At 38.1% G+C, this 22252-nt stretch overlaps 1 protein-coding gene across 2 annotated transcripts in view; it reads right to left on the reverse strand.

Annotated features, from left to right (window-relative positions):
• Positions 1–22252, reverse strand: part of PIK3C2G (phosphatidylinositol-4-phosphate 3-kinase catalytic subunit type 2 gamma) — a 190635-nt gene that overhangs the window by 111323 nt on the left and 57060 nt on the right. For both annotated transcript variants that reach the window (XM_019288624.3, XM_010404187.4), the window contains exons 14-17: positions 20536–20667; positions 12748–12862; positions 11279–11409; positions 5147–5335 (exon numbers count right to left, since the gene is read on the reverse strand). In XM_019288624.3, coding sequence (XP_019144169.2) covers positions 5147–5335; positions 11279–11409; positions 12748–12862; positions 20536–20667 — 567 coding nt within the window. The remainder of the gene's footprint in view (positions 1–5146; positions 5336–11278; positions 11410–12747; positions 12863–20535; positions 20668–22252) is intronic.

A 22252-nucleotide genomic window follows, 5' to 3' on the forward strand; every position in this document is an offset into this window, starting at 1 on the left:
GCTTTGGCTGATTGATTGGCAGATAAATCTGTTGAATTTGCTCACAGAAAATATACTTTCAGTCATGCTCACATAGATTTTCTACAACAAATTCTGACTGCAACAACTAAAAGTAAGTTTAAGATGTCATGGAGACCATATGGTGAACCATATCCTAGGACAAGAGTAGGAAGAAATTACCAAAAAGCAGTTTCCATTTGAAACCTGTATGATCTAGAAGGTTCTTCCCACCCCAGAGACAAACTCCTCTGTTACATTAAACCTGAAGATTAAACCATAGAAAACATGATTATTTAGATTAAGCTTCCTGACCAGAGAGCACATTTATGCACAAAAAGCATGTAATATCCTACATAGTTGTCTTTTGCTATTTGTCCTACTAAAGCATTCTGCTGTGGTACCTTCATATTATTGCCAAGAAAACTAAAAATGGTTAAAACCAGTGAAAAAAAAAATAAAGAATTCATCACGTTCCACTGCTTAAAGACTTGTCTATTCCTAGCAATGCATATATCACCATCTAAGTTATCACTAAATTTCATGTATATTAAGCATAAGCAGTTTTAAAGCTTCGTCAGTAACGTGTTCTGTACATCAAAGTATGAAATTAATTGTGGAGTGTTGCTTTGTTCTTATCTTATTTCTTTGCATACACCTGTGTTTGCTCTCCATATTGATGCATAACTACAGCCAAGTAACAAGATGCAAACGGGCAAGATATGCTCTACTTCTATATGGTTTATTCTCATGTGAGCTCGAAGGGAACACTTTAAATTCTCCTTTTATTGAAACAATGACAATCCGATTCAACAATTCTAAATCAATTTGGCTTCCAAAGGTATAAGAGCAAAATCTGTCTCTGAGGTATCACCTTTTATTATAATTATTGGTTAGATATCTGAACCTCTGAAATGAAACAGCCACTTTGCTACATAAGGCAAAAATCAAGAATAATACTGTGACAGTCACAGGCTGAGGGATACTATAACCAAAACTGTGTCTGACACCACATGGTTTTAAAGGATTCTTCTTTCCTGTGCAGTTGCCCTGAGGGAATTAGAATTCAGCAGGAAGTTTCTAGGAAAATTTTTAAGCCTAACAGGGAGGCTACATCTTCAGCTCCCCCGTCTATTTCAAAAAGCTCTTTCATCAAAATGGTTGGAGCCATGAACTATGCTGGAAAAAGACACACCTTCCATGGCTGTTCTCTGATTCTAGCTCAGTATCTTGATTCCTAGCCATGACGCCTCACAGGGCTGCCAGAAAAAAAATTAAAAAAAAAGCTGAAGAAGACATTTTCTATTTTGATTAACAAATATGCTTGGACTTTCCTTTGCAGTAATTTGAATAGCAAGATAACCTGACTAAAAATTCCAAGCATGGTTGTTCTAAACATACACAAAACATTGGCCTGCTAGCAACGCATCATAAATGGTGGCATTGCTAACCCTGCCTTTGGTTTCTTACTGTCATCAAGAAAATGCTCTGAGTAAATGAGTGTACTGGTGTTATTTCCCTGGGTAGCGTGACACGCAATGTAGATCCAGTTTTAGAAAGCTCTAACTCACTAAAGCTTGGCTTTTTACCAAACTCAATAAGCGACAGCACGGCAAAATGCACAGGGCACCAAGAAGCTGTTCTGAGTAGGAGGGACCATGTCTATAACTTCTGCCTTAGGGATAATTTTATACTTCAGGCAACAGCTTATAACCATCCTTCCCTGAAATTAGAGGTAAGAGTGTAAAATCTTTTTCCACACTTCCCCCTCCCATCGTCTCCATCGCATCTCTATTGATTAAAGAAACATTAATGGTTTTTTAAATTCCTTTTTGTAAGCATCGGCTCCTAGGGCTCTAACAATCAATGCACTTGCTCCAACTACTGGATTCAAGGTTGCAACTGAATTTATCTGTGAAATTTACCGTGATCGTGTTTTCCATTTATGAAAGTTCTTCCTTTCCACTGCATAAATGAGCATGTTATCATTTGGCTGCCTTGAGAGTTGCCTGCAAAGTGAAAGAGCAGAAGCAAGAGAGGCACGCTCAAAGAACAAGAAACATCTATTAAAGGGTGTGTTTAACTGTGAGGTGAACAAAACAACTTAGAAGTTTCAGAGAGTTGCAAAGAGCTTTCCAGTTCAGATTCCAGATAATGGGGTTTGATCTGATGGCCTGTGATACCTCTCGCCAAGATCTGTGACGTTGCCTTCTAACCCAGGCCATGAGGAAGCACCTCCAATGCTTTTTCATTTCTTTACCCTCACAAATGTGTGTTTGAGTTTAATCATCAGGCAGACACTGCTTTTTTTGCTCTGAGAAGAAGGATAATTTAGAGTTCCCAGCCCAAGGCATGCAGAAGTGACTAGTGATTTTGAGAACCCTTTCTAAAGAGTGAGCACGTGCCTCCAGCACAGATTCAGGTTCTCTTTAAGACACTGCAAACTGAAGTTCCACCAAAGAAAGTGTCCAGAATGTGGAGTGACTGGAAACTCTTGGTTTCTTTTATGGTACTGATAAATGGTGTTGCACAGAAATAATACAGCATAGAGCTAAGCTGCAGATCTCCTTGCTTTAGGTTGTACTCTAAGTTGAATATTTATGCAGAATCAATTTTAATTTGGAAAAAATTATAGAATAAAAATGCGAGAGGGCTTTTAAAAAAAAAACCAAAACCAAACCAAAACCTGTTTTAGGAAGCCTCTGAGCTGCAGATTACTGAAATTTGGGAGAGTAGCAGTGTCACTATGTTTGGCCCATTTTCATAGTCTTCCCTGGGTAGTTGTTGTTGGTCACCACTGGAAAACGGATGCACTAGGCTGACTTTTGGGCTGATTTAGTGCAGTTGCTCCTGTCAGCAATACATGTAGACAAAGATCAGCTCTAATTCATTTTCCTTACCTACAGTTTGATAGTGATGGTAACACAAGTCCTTAAAATAGGCATGGATATATGAGGAGCATTTAGTTTATATTCTGCTCATGTTTTACATGAACTTGGATCTTTCAGCCGTGTCTCAGCAATCACAAGAAATCAGAGAGCTGTTTTGTGGATGATAGAAGTGAGGAACTGAGTTCATGTGTTGTCAATGACAAACATAAAATAGGACAGTGTTGAATGAACGTTCAAAACCAGCTCAGTTAAAGAGCCTGTGATCCAAAGTCAGTGAAGGTAAGGAGGAAATAAGGTTGGACCCTCTCCAGTGCTACTGTATTTTTTTCAAAATGATAAAAATCTGAGAAATAGAGAACTAAGAGAAGAAACCTCAGAAATCCATTTGTATGGAAAGTACTCCTCTCCTTCAACCCACTCTCTCACTTTGCATATCCATGTGTCTCAGCAGTTAAATCAGTGACCCAGGCATTTTTGAAACTAGGCATCTTTAAGGAAATGTAATCTCTCTGTTTCTGAAGGTTAGCTTCCGAGTTGTTCATGCACCTACAAAATATTGTAGATATGAGAAGGACAGATTTTTTTTTCTTAAGAGGATTTGTTTTGTGATCGAGAACTTCTTTCTGCAGTATTACCATGAAGCAAAAAAAACCTGGCTTGATATTATCTTCTGTGAGAAAGAAACTATAAGGACAAGCCATCTAAGATCCTGATCAGGAGAGAAGTTCCTGTTCTTTGGCACAACTGCAGGTGCCAGCCACTCCCAATAGTGGCATAAGAGAGACAAAGTGATGGTATTTTCCCCTCTTTCCATGCCAGCAATCTTTGTGGTAGCCAGAATGAACAGTGGGTACACTGCACCCAATGCACCCTGAGAACATCCCTGCACACTCAGGGACAGACTGAGTCATAGTAAATACACTCTGAAGCACCTGAAAGGACTGATATTCTGCACCACACCCTTGTGCAGAGCTGAATCTTCAAAGAACAATAAAGCTCTTCACTTGCAGAAATGCCACCCAGATACAGAAACAAAATCAGGCAAAAGGTCTGATCTAAAAGCCTGGCATGCTCTGACAAACCCTATCAAATTCTCTTTCTACTCTGAAGTCTGGAAGACAACACACTGCCCATATACTCTTTTCTACATGGATCTTTTTAAAATTAGAATTGGATCCTAATAATTTAATAATGATAAATAGCAATATTATGCTTCAGAGTCTGATCCGTCAGGATGTTTGCTTCCACCATTCTCACTACACATAAAAAAGACATGTATGCAAACATGTGAAACTGCTAATAGTTCAGATAGAAACCTGGGATAAAAGTATTCATAGGAAATTGCATCCAGAGGGAAATAACAGAAAATAATCAGTTTTAGATTATTAAATATCTGTTTTTAATAATATGAAAGTGTATCAAGTCACAGTCTATTTCTCAAGTAAAGCTTTACAGGAGGTTTATTGTTTTTCTAAAGGTACAGCATGAAACCGAGATTGCAAAACTGGTGCAGCTTGTGCTTCCCTGAGACAAGCAACGGCTTGATAAAACAGATTTGCTCAAGCATTTCCATCTGCATGTGTAATGCTTTTACAGGTCACTTAATGCAAAATACCTCCCAAGTTTTTGGAAGGAATGTAGCTGCTGACACAGATTCTGTCCCCTGACATCTCTGTTACGTCATGGGTAGGGCTATCTCCAGCATCAAGAAAGTGTCCTGGCAAACAATCAGCTCCCAGTGTAAGAACTGGGGGTGGAACACAAGGCACAGCAACAGAATTTATTTAACTGACTTCCAAGTTTCATCCCATCTCCTTCAGAAAGATAGGTTACACGTGGGACTGTGTGTATTTACATAGATTATTGTGTAACCTAGAGACATATTTCAGTCCTCCTTATCTCCCATTAGTCACCTCATGTCAGTACAGTAGTTTGAAGTTATGGAGTGCTGTGTAAGTGCTACGTATTTGACTGATCACCAGTTACCAGAAACTGCCTGAATCTGTCCTAGAGAATGAAATACTCTTTTCATTATCCTGAGAAACAGAAAACCTTCTCAGCCAAGAAGACATGGTTGGCACACTCAACTCAAGGTCACCACAAGAGTTGCAACTGCATTTTCACTTTGACACAGAGAGAAACAAAAGCACAGCCAGTGCTGTGCCAGATACTGTGCTGAGCAACCTGAAGCACTGCATTAGCCAGCATGTGATCATTCTGTTTATCGTTACTTTCCTACTTGGGTAATTGTCCCTTACCTGAAAGTCAGCAGCCCAAGTGCCTCTAGAGGGTTAGAAAATTTCCAGCTCCTGAGCAAGGCATACATTTCTGACACTGTGGTTCGATCCCAGCTGGGTGCACTGCCCAGCACCAGAGGAAGGGAGCAGTTTTGATTATTGCAGGAGTAGCGATAAAACCATAAAATTCTTCTCTGTTGCTCTGAGAGTCTGGAAAAGAAGATTAGAAATTCAGTTGGAAATTAAAACCACCTGAAGCTTTGTGTAGCAACAAAGTTTATTGTACAGAGGGGCCAAGTCGCACAGTGCACTGCTTTTCAGCTAAGTGCATGTTTTCCTTGGGGTAGGACATCATTTTCTGCAGACCAGCCTTCATAAGAAAAGTGATACTTATACTCTGGATCTGTCAGCCTTAGGTCATATAAAAATGAAGTGCCAAAAGACACACACACAAACATATATATATTTATATGATTATTTCACATTCCAAGCACTCTCAATTTTCTTCTCTGCTGTCTCTATTGTTGGTGTTGTTTGTTTGTTTTTACTGATTGGGGTTTTTTTGGCAAAGAAGGTGCAGTTGTCACTGGGTAAATTATTGTCGCATCCATCTGCTACAGATCATCTCCAACTAATTTTCGTAACTAGACACACAACACTGCAAGTCATAGCTTTCATTCCTGCCCTTGCTTTGACTCTTTAATGCAGATGTGTCTATTTTTAACATTTATATTTGCTTTTAAAATAGTGTTTAGGCACGTCTATGCACGTGCACAAAAACATGAGCACAGGCACACACATGCAGAGTGTGATTACCCCTAGAAGTGATATGAGATTGGAAAAGGGAAGAAAAGCTCCCAACAACTTCTATATTTGTTTGAATAGTCTAGCTTGCCATGCTTTACTGTACTCACAAAAAAAAAAAAAAAAAGGATGCAATATACCAGACTCCTCACAGAGACATTAGATATCTAAATGTCATACTGATAAAATGGTCAGTCATCACACCATATTTCACCACAGTGAGAAATGCCTCAGAATAATTTCTGCCTTATATCATCTGATTTGTCAACAATTCTGATGTCTTTGCCTCATGCATATTAAATCTCAGATTCTGACACATTGGAAAACAGGAAAATAAATTTCCCTGGAGAGACAAGCTCAGACAATCGCCTTAATTTGATATCAGAGCCTTCAAAAGAAAACTCTGAAAGAGCAAACTGATCACCAGTTCATACACATAATTAGTGAAAACAGGAAGAACATTGTTTTCTTGGTCATATTTGACCAGGTTGGTGATGCATCTATTTAAGAGCATAACACAGTTGTGACTTTAAACAAACTTAAATATTTCAGAATGAGGTGTGAGGAATCTAGTAGAAAGCAGTAAGTAAATAGTTTGCTTCCAGACAGGCATTTAATTATCCAGACGTGTAAACAGGGCTTAAAATCTAAGTGTTTACATTCTTTCTGAGGTTGTCTTCCTTCTGTTTGCAATGTTTTGGGGCATTCTTAGCCAAAAAAAAAATCTTAGCCCCGCTCTGTCAAGATTGTGTCATTCACAGCTCATAGAAATGAGTTCCTCTGGCTCTGTAGGCACTAGAGAACTTTCCTCCCTTACAATTTTGAATTGCCAAGTGTTTAGGAACAGAAAGCAGCAGCACAAAGATGGGCATGTTTTTTTCCTGAGTGAATGTTAATTTCTTCCCTTTAGGAGAATAAGCTCATAAATGTATGCAGAAGATGAACTTAACTGTGATACCCATCCTGACTTTCAGTAATCATTTCAGGAAAAGCATCATTTTGGTAATGACTTAAGAAACAACTTCAGAATTCATAGCATGTCTTCTGTGACAATAGATAGATGCCTTTGCGAGCGTGTGAAAAATCACGCACAGAAAAAGAGATAAAAGTCGGCCTAAAGCTTCGTTGCCTGTCTGGTTATCTCATGCATTTGGATGACATTCTGCAGGACAGTTCAGCTAAAGGACCTCTTTTATATGTTAACTTTAAGCAGAAATTTCAGCTTTCAAACAGCATCCTCCAAACTAGACAATCTGTTGCTCAGATTAAAGCAGCTAAAGCTTCTACTGAGCTTGCAAAGGAAGATAAGAAATCAATCCTTGTATCATGTTTTCTAAATAACAGATTTCTCCCTCTGACTTCACTCAGAGGCAATGCCATTTTCTCTTTCCATGCTTTAAAGATCAGAGATGAAATGAAAGGGTGGGTGGGGTAGGAGTATTTTAGGTTTTGATTTTAAGTTTCTTAGTTGTAGCAAAAGTTTATATAAACCTGTAATAAGACATTTAAGATGGTAAAAATATTTTGCATACATATAGGATCTGAAGATTATTATGAAAATAAGGGCATTTCTTTGTCTCAGTAGGGTTAAGATGCTAATTAAACCTCCTTTTTTTGATAAAAATTAAGTTTATGTTTTTTTAGATAGAGCTGCGTCTAAATTTCCCTCCATGTGAGATGTCTATTAAAATATTTGGCATTCTGTTTAACACAAATAAAACCAAAATACCTTATAACCTAAATAATTCAGCAGTTTTCTGTTCAGGTTTTGATTAATCCCTTTAGCTAAACGAAGAAAACAGCTTCTCTGAAGGTTTTGTCAGCTGTTAATTGTTACTTTTTTGGTGGGAGGGGGAAACAGCAAAAAATGAGTTTAAATGTTTCTGAGCTGGTTTTGTTCTTCATGTTCAGTACTAAAGGAGAATAAGACAAAAGGCAAAAAGAGGAGAGAGTAGCAAAGATAGAAAATGCAAATTTCTCTTCCCCAGCACTGATTTTCACTTTAAAGTTTCTCTTCCATGGATGGACTAGAAAAGACCTCTTCTGCTATTGACCCAGCTGGAAGTAGACTTTCTAATCCTGCCTCATCACAACAGGACTCTTGTGACCACTGGCTGGCAAACTAGATTCTTCCCAGCTAAGTGGCAAAAAGGAAAAGGGAAGCTGGAAGAGAGGGAAAATAAGATGGAAGGAAAACAATGAATGAAGGAAATAAAGGTGGCAGAAACCAGATTGTCATGTTCCTGGCTTCAAACTGGTCTCCCATCCTTTCACTGGGATGCAAGGAGGCTGTATCAGGTTCAAAGAGCCTCCTTTATCTCAGATGCTGAGTTTTCTGGGGCTTGTATTTCAAATACAGTAATCCTAAAAGGAATCAGAGGCTCGCATCTGAAATGTTTTCAGAAGTCAGCCAGAGCAGCTGGCAGTACCTAATGAGTTCTCCTCTTGGCTCTCTCTTGTCTGGTTTGGTGATGATGCCAAAGATCAGAGTGTAGGGCTGTGAGGAGCACAAGATCCATGTGGCGAAGTTCATTTCCTTCAGTCCCACTGAATAACATCTTCGTTAATCAACACCCAAGACATGCTGGCCATGGGGACCAGTGATCTGAGCCACCTACCAGAAGGACAAGAGTCCGAGCCTCTGGGAAGGCCATATATCTGGGGCAGATACACATCCATGTAACAGGAACAGGCCCAAGCACCAGCAACCAAATCATGTAGTTGTGGACCCTGAGGGTTTTTATGTCTGGGTGTCAGCAGCTGGGGAGAGCAGGGAGATCTGGGTCCAGCTAACTGGATAGACTGAGCACAACTACTGGGGAAATCAATTTTTTGATACTATATACAAAAATATATATGTATGTGCATCTATTCCACCAGCAGACTTGGATCCTGATCCTGCAGAGAGGAGGAACAGAATCAGGCTGTCTGTGCTGTCAGTTTTGTGTTAGTGTTGCACTCAAAACATTACTGGATTCAACAACCTGTAAGAAAGACGACCATGCAGCTGTCTGGTTTTAACCACTGCATCTTCCTTTTCTACCATTGGTTTAAGAATTTTCTGTCCATTCACATATTCCCTCTGCTGTCAGTAGAGTGAACAGAAGGATTCTGACAGCCTGAGAAAGGTTTCTTGTGTCTTCTGACCACAGACACCCACTTATTTCAAAGTTATATTTGAGGCTTGTAAGCCTGAAGCATCATCACTGAGTGATACTGCCACAAAAAAGCTGCCTAGATTCCTCTCTTTTTCTTGACATATGGAAAAAAAGAAGAAATCTTCGGGTATCACAGCAATAATGTGTTTGGATACAAATGTGCTACAATTTTTTAAGAGAAAGTATCTCATGAATGAGGAAGGTAAAAAAAAAAATCCTCTGATACAGATACAATAAAATTACATGCTGACAGATTCCTCTGGATTACAAAGTACTAGAGAATGGAATTGCTTCATTAACCCCTTCACCTTGATGACCCATTTGTTAGACCAGCATTGCCTGTAAGACAGGAGGACAGAAAACAGCAAACTATGGGAAAATGTGGGAGTACCACTGTCTTTCTTCCAAGGACCTGTAACTGAACTTAGCACAGCCTTAACTCCAAACTGGTGACTTTCAGTGGTCTCTTCCCTTCATATTCCCACAGAACCCAAAATTGTTGTATTATGGATGTTATAGGATCTACCCTTGCCTGGTCCTTTGTAAAACCTATTGATGAACCTGTTATCCATGAATTTGTGTTTAGCCTTCATGAATGTGGTGATGTTTTCTGCCTTCACAGCTTTGTGGCAGCAGATTTTAAAAGCTCACCACTGACTGTCTAAAGAAGTACTTTATTCCATTTATTGATAACTGATTTCCTACTTGTTTCATTGAACATCCCTAAATTCAAATATTGTAGGATTTGATGAGGCATTTACCTTGTCTAACACCACCATGATTTTACACAAATTAATTGTACATACACAGACATCCTCCAGTCTTCTCTCCAAACTGTAGAGTCTCAGCCTTTTTAGCTTATCCTGGTCAAAGAGCTGCTTAACCTCTTTCATGATATTTGTTGCCCCTCTCTGCACACTACCCACATCTACTGTGTCCTTCCTGAGTCTTGAAGACAAGAACTGTGTGGTGTTTTCAATAAAATGGACATCAAGGTTTTAAGCAGCAGAGAAATGGCACACACTGTCTTCTTTGACAAATTACTTTGTACTTAGCTAATTTCTTAATGATCTTATTCCTTCTTACTGAAACCACCATTTTACCATGGTAACAAAGGTCACAGGCATTTGTTTTGAAGTACCCTAAATCGTTCTGAAGCATATTTTGCAGATGGAAATTTTACTGGCACTGTGGCTGTTCACAATAAAATACTGACATCCCATTCACATTTTAAAATAAAATTACAAAAGCTTAAATCATAGACCCCGTGTATAATAAAAATAATTTTACATTTCATCTGTCTTTGTAAAAGCTGTGTTAAACATCAAATACAACAGCAAAATTGTCTCTTGCTTTTTTTTTTTAATAAATTAATTTTAAAAACCCCTCAAACCACCAACATAGAAATCAGCACAGAAAAGTCTTCTTAACAGATACATCATATCCCACTGAGAGTGCTGAATTATGTTATTTAGTTATTGCACAACTAATGCATCTTTTGACATTTGATGGAGGATTAATTCACACAATTAACTGACATTAGTATAATGGCTCTCTGTAAGCACCTGTGCTCCAAATTCCACGCTGATTATACCCAAAAATTATTTCATGCAGTACATAATCCTAATTGGTAGTACAACATTCATACAGCTGAGCATACTAATCTGCTTCAGTTCAGAGTGTGTTTGTTTTGTTTCACTTTGTCTTTATCCACCTTCTGTGAAAGCTGAACTTTTCACACTTCTTTCCTTGCTTATAACTTGAAACAGATTTTTCAAAAACCATTTAACAGCTCTATCTGAAGTCTGAGTGTTTAATAACTAAAGGAGGCCGATTTCCATAGAACCTAACGGTGTTCTTGCTAATACTGATACAGATGTACTGCCTTACCTGAATATCTTATGTTTTGAATGAAAAATCAGTTTCTTGCCTCAAAGACATGAAAAGATGTAGTAATAGAAAGGGAAAAACAGTCCTTTGCTAAACTGGTAAAATACACTGCCACCTCCGGGGCCTTATTAGGCCTTGCTGTGATCTGTTCTTTCATTTAGAGGTGCTACTTCTCAAATCAGTCAAGTTAGGCTCCTTCATAGGAAAATTTTCTTTTTAACAAATTTGATACATTTAATTATGATCAGTAGGATAAATACAGCACAGCAAGAATCAGCAGGGTTAGGTGGGGACAACTTACAGCAAGAGAGAACGTATCTGTGAAAGTCTTGCAATGTGCTTCAGGCACTCCTGGGTTGGCTCTACAAGATCACCTCTTCTTTCTTCAGGTTCAGGTTTAATGAACTCCAAATCAGTTTCTGGGAAGTCGATCTTTATTTAAAAAAAAAAACAAAAGAAGAGGGGATAATTATTTGAGGATGCTCACTCTATGTAATATGTTACTTAAATGTTTTGGTGATAAATTCCATCCACAGAAATCAGTGGGACCTAAGTTTCCTGGGAGAATTTAATCCACCATATTACAATTTTATTAGAACTCCATGAATTAAAATCTGACGCAAGTTCTTACTTTTTGCCTCCTTTCTTTTTTTTTTTTTAATGAGATGGTTCTCAAATGGAAAACTTTCATTAATGTAGATTTGCTTTGTTTCGTGAAAAGTAAGGCTATTTCTGATGTGTAGTTTGTCACCATAAGAGATGGAAATCAGATTCCAGATTCCTGATTTCACTTCTGGATGTTATATATATATATATATATATATATATATATATAGTACAGCATCTACCAATTTTCCATTCTTAAACATGCCTGTCAGAAATTTAAGATAATGTTTTTCAAGATACAGAGAAAGTAAAGACTCAACCAAAACTACAACACGTGAGGTACTTGATAATCTGAGTAGACTTATCTGAAAATTCAGATTGTTCTTCAAAATTCAGCCCAATTTGCATTCAGCTTTGGTCTATTAATGCACACCAAAATGCCTTATCTATATCTACTTTTTAATATAAGTATTTGATATGCATCACTCTCCTAAAGGTTAACAAAGTTATTCCCTATGAAACACTCAGGCACATCACAAAACTAGATGGTCTTTAAGGTCTCTTCAAATCCAAGCCTAGATTTTCTATAAAAATATATATTTATAACCTATAACATATAAATATATATGAAAATATATATTTATAACAATTTATAACAAATTGTGATACTGCTCTGTGGCTGGGAATAACTGAAAATGAGGGGGGAGAATGAGAAATCCTGTTTCATTTCTTTCAGTAGATATTACAAATTAATAGCCATTTACTGTCTCAACCTCCCTGTATTATTAATAGGAGATGCTATTTTAAGGCATGGTCTTTGACTGAACTCCTCAGCCTGGAAAATCCCCATTTGCTTGTCTGTTAAAACAAGGCTATTTTTAGGCCAGGCTCATTTATCTGTATTACCTGCTTTTACATTTCATTTGCTAGCAATCATTCAGATCTTTAACAGAGAAAACAATTGGCTTTGTCCTTGAAATACCCAGTTGCTAACTTGATATGGAAAGGTGACAAAACCACCGTGCAGACCTGAGGTATTTATTTGAGTGGCTATAATGGAAATACGATTTTGAGTTTGGGTGGTCTTGGTGAGCTCTGGGAACATCCCTTTTTCTTGCACTTTGTTAGAAAACAAGCCTTTGCTTTGCCTTCTCGCTTTCTCACCTGCAGGGTGACTGAGGTTGGTATCTCAGTGCTGCAGATGCCTGGGGTGATCATTGTTGTGGGGAGCGTGCTGTACAGTGCCATGCTGAGCAGCACAGTTCCGTGGGCGAGCCTCCTGCAAGAAGCACAGAGAGAAACACTGCACTGGTAACAGGCTTCACTGAAATCCCATCAAAGAACATGGAGCTGCAGAGCTTAAAAGACAAGCAAAAGGGGAGCAAACCTTTTATCTTTATGTGACTAGTACAAATCTGGCCTCAACAAGTAGAGGTTGCATCCTGATGGCTTCACTGCCACAGCAGTATCTCCTCATTTGCAGGGTTCATGAAAAAATCGCTCTGCCAAGGCATTCTGAGTCAACTCTGCACTTTACCACTGGCTTCTTGTGTAACAGGGGCTGCCCTTTAGGCCAGGTGTAAAATAAGGATAATGCATTATTTCTGTCTCAAGATTTAATTTTTAGGACAAACATGGTCGAGACTGTGAAGCATCAACACACTGCAAGGTGGAGGGCAGCATATTTATTCCACGAAAAGAAGAAACTCATGGCTATCTGCTGCAACCATAAGGGATCCTTGCTGATTTTATGTGTAGGTGGCAGGGAGAGGGGAGTATGATATGAGAGCCTCCAAAGAGCTGAAAGAAGTTTGAGTGGGATAGTTTGTACCGCATGTGCCACATACAGTTTTTTGGACAGATGAAAGGTTATGGTCTGAAGTAACAGTCTGAGCACTACACCTACCAGCAGGTGTTATCAGAAAAACAGGCATGCATGTGGCCAGCAGATAAGAAGCCCAGCATGATTGGGCAGGTCAGCACAATTCAGTCTAGAGAACCTGAATAAAATCAGAAAGTTTGGGTGTAAATTCTAAGCATAACAAATCGACTCAAATTAAGAATGCAGCACCTGAGTAAAGAAAGATATAATACGCTGGTCTTAGCCCTTAATTTCTCCATATCTTAATGATTAGTGGGGTCAGAAATTTGATAATGTTAAGCAGTGTTCTTTTACTGACAAATACTTTTTATTAAGATTTTTTAAACACTACTCAGTCAAAACAACCGAGAGAATGCACTCTTCTGCCCACTGCAGCAGAGACAGCCAAGGTAAATGAGGTCTGAATGCCTGCCTTTCACCTGAGAGGAAGATGTTAGAGGTACAAGCGACACCAGGTGGGTTATTTGATCCCAGCATGAGTTTGCAGGTTGCTGTAAAGAAAGTACCTTTTGAATTGCAAATTGAAATAAATTGCTTAAAGTCATCTGAAGAAGATTTAAGAAACTGCCACAAAGTTACTGTTATAGTCAACACAAATGAGTATAAACCTAATTCAGGACTAATTTTTCTTTTTCACTTCTCAAGCTGTTTGTGTTGTTAGCACAGACATTTAATTTTATTTTATTGTGAGAGCACAGCTCAGGAGGATTAAAGACAGCTATTTTCTGAAGTTTCTTTTGCAGCCATAGGTGCATTTGCAGGGGAATGGAGGCAGAAAAAGAGCTGTGATATGAACTAGATAGCACTTGGAGGAAAGCAATTGTGTGATATGAAGTCTCTCTCATTTAGGTAATTGATGTGAACGAGGAAGTGATCAATGGTGATTCAAAGTGGTTTTCCTGTGATGTGTACTCAGATGACCTTTAATAAACGAGTCGCATCTCTTCAACCAATCCTTTGTTGACAAAGATTTACATCATAATTTGAACTAATTGGCACTTTTGCTAGAAGGGAGAGGAGCAGCTGAGAATAAATGAACATGAAGACTAAATTACCCTTTTGAGCTCTCATTAATGCTAATCACTCTCATATTGTGCTCTAAAACTATGGGGGCCTTTAAAAAAGAATACATACAGTGGATTTTTTTCCTGGGAAACCTGCGTAGACAAATACAAGAAGTAGCACAGAACTCAGAGGTATTGTAGACATGTTTGAGACATTTCCAGAGCTCATTATTTCAACTCATTTACACCTAGAACAGATGTGGCTAAGACTGTCCAGGACAACAAGGAAGAATCTGCAGATGGGCTTCTCAAGAGTCCTCAACTGAAGAAATAGCAAGTAAAGCAACATGCCTACATGAGTTTACATGTTAAAGCAGACAGAACTGTGAGGAAAAACAAAGCTATTAGGACACTCCAACAGTGTGGAGATAACATTTCTTAATTAGAAATGAACTTGTCTTAAAAACTAGACATATTTATGCCTTGTATACTGAGTGGCCTAATTTATACCTTAACAAATAAGTGAGCAACTCATTTATCTTCCGTCAATAAGTCACTCTTTGGACTGCAAACACAGGAGGCATTTTTCACAACATGTGAAGGGGCACTGACAACTGTGTCATACAGAGTACGTTTTTGAGGCACAGCTTTCCTCAGTGGCAAGGTTTAACCCCAGCCAAGCCCCACACAGCCACTTACTTCCTCGCCAGCTGTGTCAGGGAGAGAATGGGAAGGGTAAAAGCTGGAAAACTCATGGGTTGGGATAAAGAGAATTTAATAGGGAAAGCAAAAGTCGTGCACACAAGCACAGCAAAAACAAGGAATTAATTCACTTCTTCCCATGGGCAGGCCAGTGTTCAGCCATCTCCAGAAGAGCAGGGGCCCATCACAGGGAACGGTGACTTGGGAAGAGAAACGCTGCCACTCCAAATGTCTCTGCTCTTTCTCCTTTATCACCCCGCAGTTTACACACTGAGAATGATGCCACATGGCCTGGAATATCCCTCTGGTCAGTTTGGGTCACCTGTACTGGCTGTGTCGCCTCCCAACCTCCCAGGCACCCCCAGCTTCCTTGCCAGTGTGGCAGCATGAAAAGAAGAAAAGGCCTTGGTTCTGTGTGAGCCCTGCTCAATAGTAACAAAAACATCTCTATATTATCAACCCTGTGTTCAGCATAAATCCAAAACACAACTCCATACCAGCCACTGGGGAGAAAATTAATTCTACCCCAGCCCAAATCAGCACACACAGCAAACTTTGGGGCACTACATACACAGTAAATATTCCTCAGAACAGTCAGCTTTTGGACACAGAAATGGAACAGTAACAGGGGCCAAGTGGGTGAATGAAAGAGGGAAAACATGCATCATTATTTTTAGAAAAAGAAGCAGGTGAGAGTGCAGGACCCATTCAGAAAATGAAGGAATTAGCATCATGAGCATGATAACCATATCCTTTAGTGAATGAACAGATTCTTCTCTCTGCTACTTGGTTCTGCTGATGAGCTCAGGAAGGTCACTCCCTATTCCGCCTACCATTCCAGTTTTTCCATCTGTGAGGTGAGGGTAATGACCTTTTAACAACTGTATAATGATCACAGCCACAGAAAATGGCTTTCATGTAACAACTTCAGCATCAAGCAGATCAGAAAGTGAATATGCTGCTCTGTGCCTACTGCCATTTATTTATTTGGGAATTCTACAGATTCCCTTCTCTTTTTTATTACTGGAGCTAAAATAAACTTCCCATCTTGTTACAGAAAATGACATTGCTATTTAAAGGCAGCTTAAGTTATCCTAACTTAACAAAGTCAGTTGTGTCCTGAAGTCACATGGCAGACTTCTCTCACGACACCCACTAGAGGAAAGTTTTGCTGCTTGCTCTGTCTGATTTGGAAATACCAAAATAAATTGTGGTGCTAGAATCAGTGCAGCCAGAGCAATGGGAACTGTGGGGGACATTGCAACTCCCAAACTGCCCCAAAATGATGGATTTCTGACTCGTTAATTAGCTCTGAACCACAAAACTGTTCAGCCCAAGAGACAAACGCAGTCTCTGATGTGAAGGAATGGAGGGCTGGCACACAGGCTTCTAAACACTTTTTGGATTGCCTCTAGCGTCTAGTAAGACTTCTTGCTACAGATGTACCATCAAAGGCTCTACTGGCACTGATTTAGGGCTACTGTATAAAGTCAACTATCTGACAAGGCTGAGAAGAGCAGATATGCTGGCTCACCTACTGGGCAAGTAGGCAGCTACACTCATTACCACTGCCTTCATTCACAAATGTATATAGCATTAGAGTAGGGTTACTGCTTAGGCTGAATAAACTGGGAAAATTAGGACAAAGTACTGTGTAAAAATAATGTAAGTGTCCCCAAACCTGACATCATAAGTCTCAGAAGTACAGAGTTGAGGTTAAATTTAAAGGAAATGCAAAGCTGCTAAGATATATAGAAAAACCCTCCCCTTATCTTATGACCCAAGAAGTCTTAATTCTGTATTAGAATGATACTGTGAAATAACTCCTTTATTGTAATTACAAATACTACAGAGTTCTAGAAAATTCAAAATAGAGACAATTTTCAACTGCAAAGTAATGCTAAATGTACTGCAAACATTTATAAGGACCACAACCTCCATCCCCACGGTTTCTAGTTAAACTTCCTTAAATTTGTAAGTGATAATTACATTGAGTACAAAATTAACAGGTTATTCCAGACTTTGGAAAAAAATCTTGCAGTTATGTTTCTGATTACTTCATCATTTTTATTCCAGAAATATAAAGTCACAAAATTAGTTTACGAGCAATGACTTTAGAGTAAACAACTACATTTAGGCAACTCTTGGAGAATACTTTCAGGAAGCCAGTTTGATAAGCAGGAATCCCAACACATGTTTGGCAAAGACTACAGTGTATATCCAGCAGCTAATCATGCTATAAATCTGCACACTGCAAGAAAACTGTCAGAAGAGTGAAAGATAACACTAGAATTCAGGAAATAATGTAAATTACGCAAATTTGAAATTTGCTAAACATCTGTTCACTGACAAGTCTTTAGCAACAACAAAAACCCTAAAGCTAGCCAAATTCTTGAGGATGTTTTTAGGTATTATGTGGTTTCAAAACAGGCCAGGTACAAAGAAGAGATTGCAATATAAAATAATAAGTAATATGCTTTAAATAAAGAGCTAGATTTGTTTCTTTATAAATATATATATATATATATACTTCTCATACAATCTTACTAGTATTTTTTAGAGGAGAACTGGAGTGTTAAATTCTCAGAAAATAACTACAGCCCTTTGATCTGGCAAGAGACTTTAACATGGTCATGCCCAAAAGCACGAGAAACTTCTCACCTCTTGAAACAGATGAAAAGAATTTGTATACATGTTAAAATAAGTTCATGTTTTTTTAACCTCCAGGTTGAATTAAACGTAAAGAATCAAAATACAAAGAAGAGATGTCACCATATGATGAAAATAATTATTTGGGAAGAGAAATTATATATAAAATTTACCAAGGAGAGTAAATTCAGAGACTTTTAAATTAGTGTTCTTTTGCCCTAACAGATCAAAATTCCTAAATAATACCAGGGAATACCCCCAAACTGTTGTTTTGGGTTTTTTTTTTTTCTTGTATCTTTAACATAAGCCAAAGAAGTTTGAATAGAATTTCTGTGGTTTCAATCAGAAGGTGATATAATGGGACAGAAATGAGGAACAGTATTTTAAAAAATGTTTGACATTTATTTTCTTTTTCCAGTGTTTAACAAAGCAATCTTTTTTTTTTTTTTTAAGCAAGCATCTGAATAGAAAAAGAGGAGCCACACTCTGTCCTTATCTTCGCTGACCCTGAGAAGAGACCAACTGGGACAAGGATTTGAACCAGGATGTTTGATGACCCAGGCAAACACCTCAGGGCAGCTGGCTTCTTCCAAGAGCTTATTTCTGTCCTTTCCCCAATAAATTAAATTCTAGACATAAGAATCCTAAGACTTTTTTAGAACTCAAATTCACCCCTGAGAAAAGTTTTATTTTGAGAAAGTGTTATTTTCCAAGCTAGAAATGTTTTGTTAAGATTTTCTGGTCAGATTTCTTTAATCTCTTTATACACATTCACAGAGTTTGTTATTTAAAAACCCTAATACCATAATCTTTGCAGTAATACAAGGTGCTCTTGACATATTAGCATGACACTAGAGGTACAAATCTTTTCTTGGTACATACTTTCAAGTTCAGAAGTACTCTATCGAAATAAGTCTGGAAGTTTAGTTGCATTCCAGCAGCAAGGGGAGTTTCAGAGCAATTCTTTTTTTCAAACCAGTCTGTCTATCAATTGAAATGACAGGGAATGAATAATCCTATGGAGCTGTGGTTGGCCAAAGGAGAAAAAGGCATTTAGGCTTCTTTGTGGTGGTAATTACTGTAATTGTAAATGACACAGCTATCAGATATGAGGGTGTTGAGCATGCTATTCCTAAATCATTCCTGCAACAACTCAACCTTGATTTCTGCTTTGAAGGGTCATTTCAGCAGTGATCTCTACAATTACACAGCAAATGAAAGGGAAGTAGCCCTCTATCCCCTTCACTGTGCTGATTGTGTGTTCCAGGAAAGAATGGAGCCATTTTTCAGTCAAATTTTTGAAAATGTCAGGTTGGCATGGGGATCTACCGAATGAAAACCAATGTTCTTGCTCTGATGGCATACACGAAAAAATATACCTCACAGGGAGATGAGGACTTTCGGGCCTTCCAAAAGTATTTCCTTTTGGACTTGGATGCTCCAGAGAAAGCCAGGTCCTCAAGAGAAGAGTTCTCATATAGGCACCTTTGGAGGCAAATAGGATAAGTGTTCCCTCATTAAGTTTTCATGCCTCAAACATATTTCATACTTTCTTTAAAAATACACACACAATGGAAGAGTGAAGTGCACTTCTTAAGACTAGCTATGAAAGAAAAGTCATTGAATAAATTGCCCAAGCAATCCCTGGAGCAGAGATTTGATTCATGCTTTTTTCCTTCCTTCAAGCTAAGTGCTCTAAACACTAGGGTACAAAAGAACACAGTAACCTTGAATTTTCTCTGGAAAGATGGAAAAAGCATCTAGCCCCGTCCAAAGGATTTCCTACACCTCTCAGATTAAAAGTTCAAAGAAACACAAGGTCTTTCAAATATAGCAAATTAACACAAGCAATCAGATTTTTTTGTTTATTTTGTTTTAAATGGTGATTGCTACCATATAGAGAAGTAGATCAAGATGTCTCAAGGCAAAGAAAGACTTGTAGCTTAGAGGTGGATGCTAATGCAGAAACTTGGGGGGCTTGAACATATCCCTCCCATTGCACAGAGGGTATTGCAGGGATAAATAAAAAATTTGTATCACTGCAAAGATTCAATCTAAATTCAGATGTCCCAGTGCTACTGAAACATATTTAGAACACTGTGGAAAATTTACCTTGGATCTCTGTTTATACATCACTGCAGAGACATTCCAACTACAAGCAACTGTTATGTTGTGTACTGTGTAGAAAGAAGTGGTTAGAAAAGAGAAGAAAGCTTCTAAAGTGCTGTGGAGAGTGAAGAGCTGTCATTGTGGTCACCACTAACTGTCCCAATTTGAGCAGAATGAATGTGTGTGAGAACAGAAAAAAGAAAACAAAACCAACCACTGTGAACAAGAAAGAAAAAGATTTGGCAAAGCTACAGGAAAGGGCCTTTCAACAGGCCTAGGGAACCTTAAACAGTCACCTAAACCAAGAAAAGCAAGCAAGCGAGAGAAAGGGAAGGAAGGAAAAGGAAAAGGAAAAGGAAAAGGAAAAGGAAAAGGAAAAGGAAAAGGAAAAGGAAAAGGAAAAGGAAAAGGAAAAGGAAAAGGAAAAGGAAAAGGGATGAGGCTCTTACTGGCACATCAAAAGCAGTTTGCTGTAAGTGACCCTCTCAGTCTTATTAGAGGAGTTCCTGAAATGAGTAATTTTGTCTATTTATATTTCTCCCAGGTTGAGTGCAACACTATCCAAGAATGGTCTTTTCTTAAGCTGTCATGCAAAACCAAACTTACTCTTTTTCATACAATGGGGAGCATGTCCAAGCAAGCACTTCTGTATTTTTAGAGGTGCTGTTTACTCCCAGTAGTTTTATTGTCAGCATAGTTTCCCTCGGAAGAGCCTTTATTCGCAGAGGGAAGTTGACCCTAAAAGAAAATCAGAAAAGAGAAAAATGAAAGTTAAAAAAAAATCTGAGCATTTTTACAACAAGTGAGTTCTTTCTCCATTTTTCTAGATGCCCTAACACCTAGATTGAGCTATAAATTACAGAAGTTGCACTCTGAAGGAAAATGCAACTGAGAGATCCTTCAATACACTGATGAGTATTGACAACCATTAACTAGAGTCATAGTATTTGAGAAGAGGCAGATAAAAACATTCCCTTCAGTGGTAACTACTAGAGCTGGCAAAGGCAGAAAAAGCTTAATTAAACTTTCCTTTAGAATTACCTTATCAACAAAAGGCAATTTCAGAATAAACAACCCATTAAGGGTGAATTGTAAAGCAGTAGTTATTTGCTGTCTTGTGCCTTCAGAGGGAAACACTGCTTAAGAAACCAAGAGGTGCTTCTGAGTGTGATAATCATTCTCTTGTTCAGGTGTGCTTTGGTGGTGTGATATTTCTCAGCCACAATTTAAAGGCAGATGTTGTCTTAACAGCAATGACAGATTCGCAATTTTTTAGTGAGAAAATTCAGTTTTCATCAATAGTCATCTCAGCTTTGTATTGATCATTAGCTTGCTTGGTCATTCAGTTCATTTATACAGTTTATGAAAATTGATCTAAAATCATAACTTAGAATTATTCTAATAAACCAGATAGTTTCATGCTCTATGGAAAGATCACACATGTAATTACCCAGACATGTGCAAGTTTGCATTTTCTTTTCCCTGGAGAGAAAATTTTCTAGCTTTTTCCATGTATATTGTGGAAGCTCAAATTTCTCAAGTGGAGAGTAAAATTAATTACATTTTTTCTGCATAAACAAAATCAATATAAGGATCTAGGGGCTTAAAGGATTATTCCACATTGATAATACAATCATTAAGAAAACAAAAGATCTGCATAAACTGGAGATTAGGAAAACAGACTAAAAGATAAATTTGAATAATAGAGTGACAGAAGAATGCAACTCAGCATTTTAAAAAAGATATGCTCATACTTAAACAGCAAGCAAAGGTAGAAACTGCATTTAAAAAGTATAGTAGCCTGTAAAACATAAGAATTACGGGTGCTAGAAGTAAGACATGGTAATAGGATAAGGAAAAATCAGCATAAGATTTTGCTCCCAGTTCCAAATCTATCGAATTTCTATTGAATTTGAGAAAGTTTCCTTGAATGTGCTGAGGAGCCACTGAAAGAAAGTAGATGGCTTTCAGCTAAAAAATCTGAAGTTCTCCAAATTAGCAATAATGTCAAAATTTCAGATCATCAGTCTTCCAACATTTGGAAATTATGCACATTTGCATACCTCCCTCTTTGAATAACAAAGCAAGACAGCCATTTCCCACTCTTTCTGATTACCATGAACAGAATTGAGAAGGAATTCTCAACTGTCTTCCCACGTGTCCCTATTTATAGCTTTCAAGTTTGCTTTCCCTGTCTCATGTACTCTTCCTTACTCATAATTAGTTAGAAACAGTTATTGGGAAACTGAACTCGTTTACCTCCTAAAAATAACTTGTTCTGTCTTTTTTGCTGAGAGGCCAACAACACTGCCCTTGTTACCTA

Source organism: Corvus cornix, chromosome 1A (genome assembly GCF_000738735.6).
Source record: "Corvus cornix cornix isolate S_Up_H32 chromosome 1A, ASM73873v5, whole genome shotgun sequence".
NCBI classification, from domain to species: Eukaryota; Metazoa; Chordata; class Aves; order Passeriformes; family Corvidae; genus Corvus; species Corvus cornix.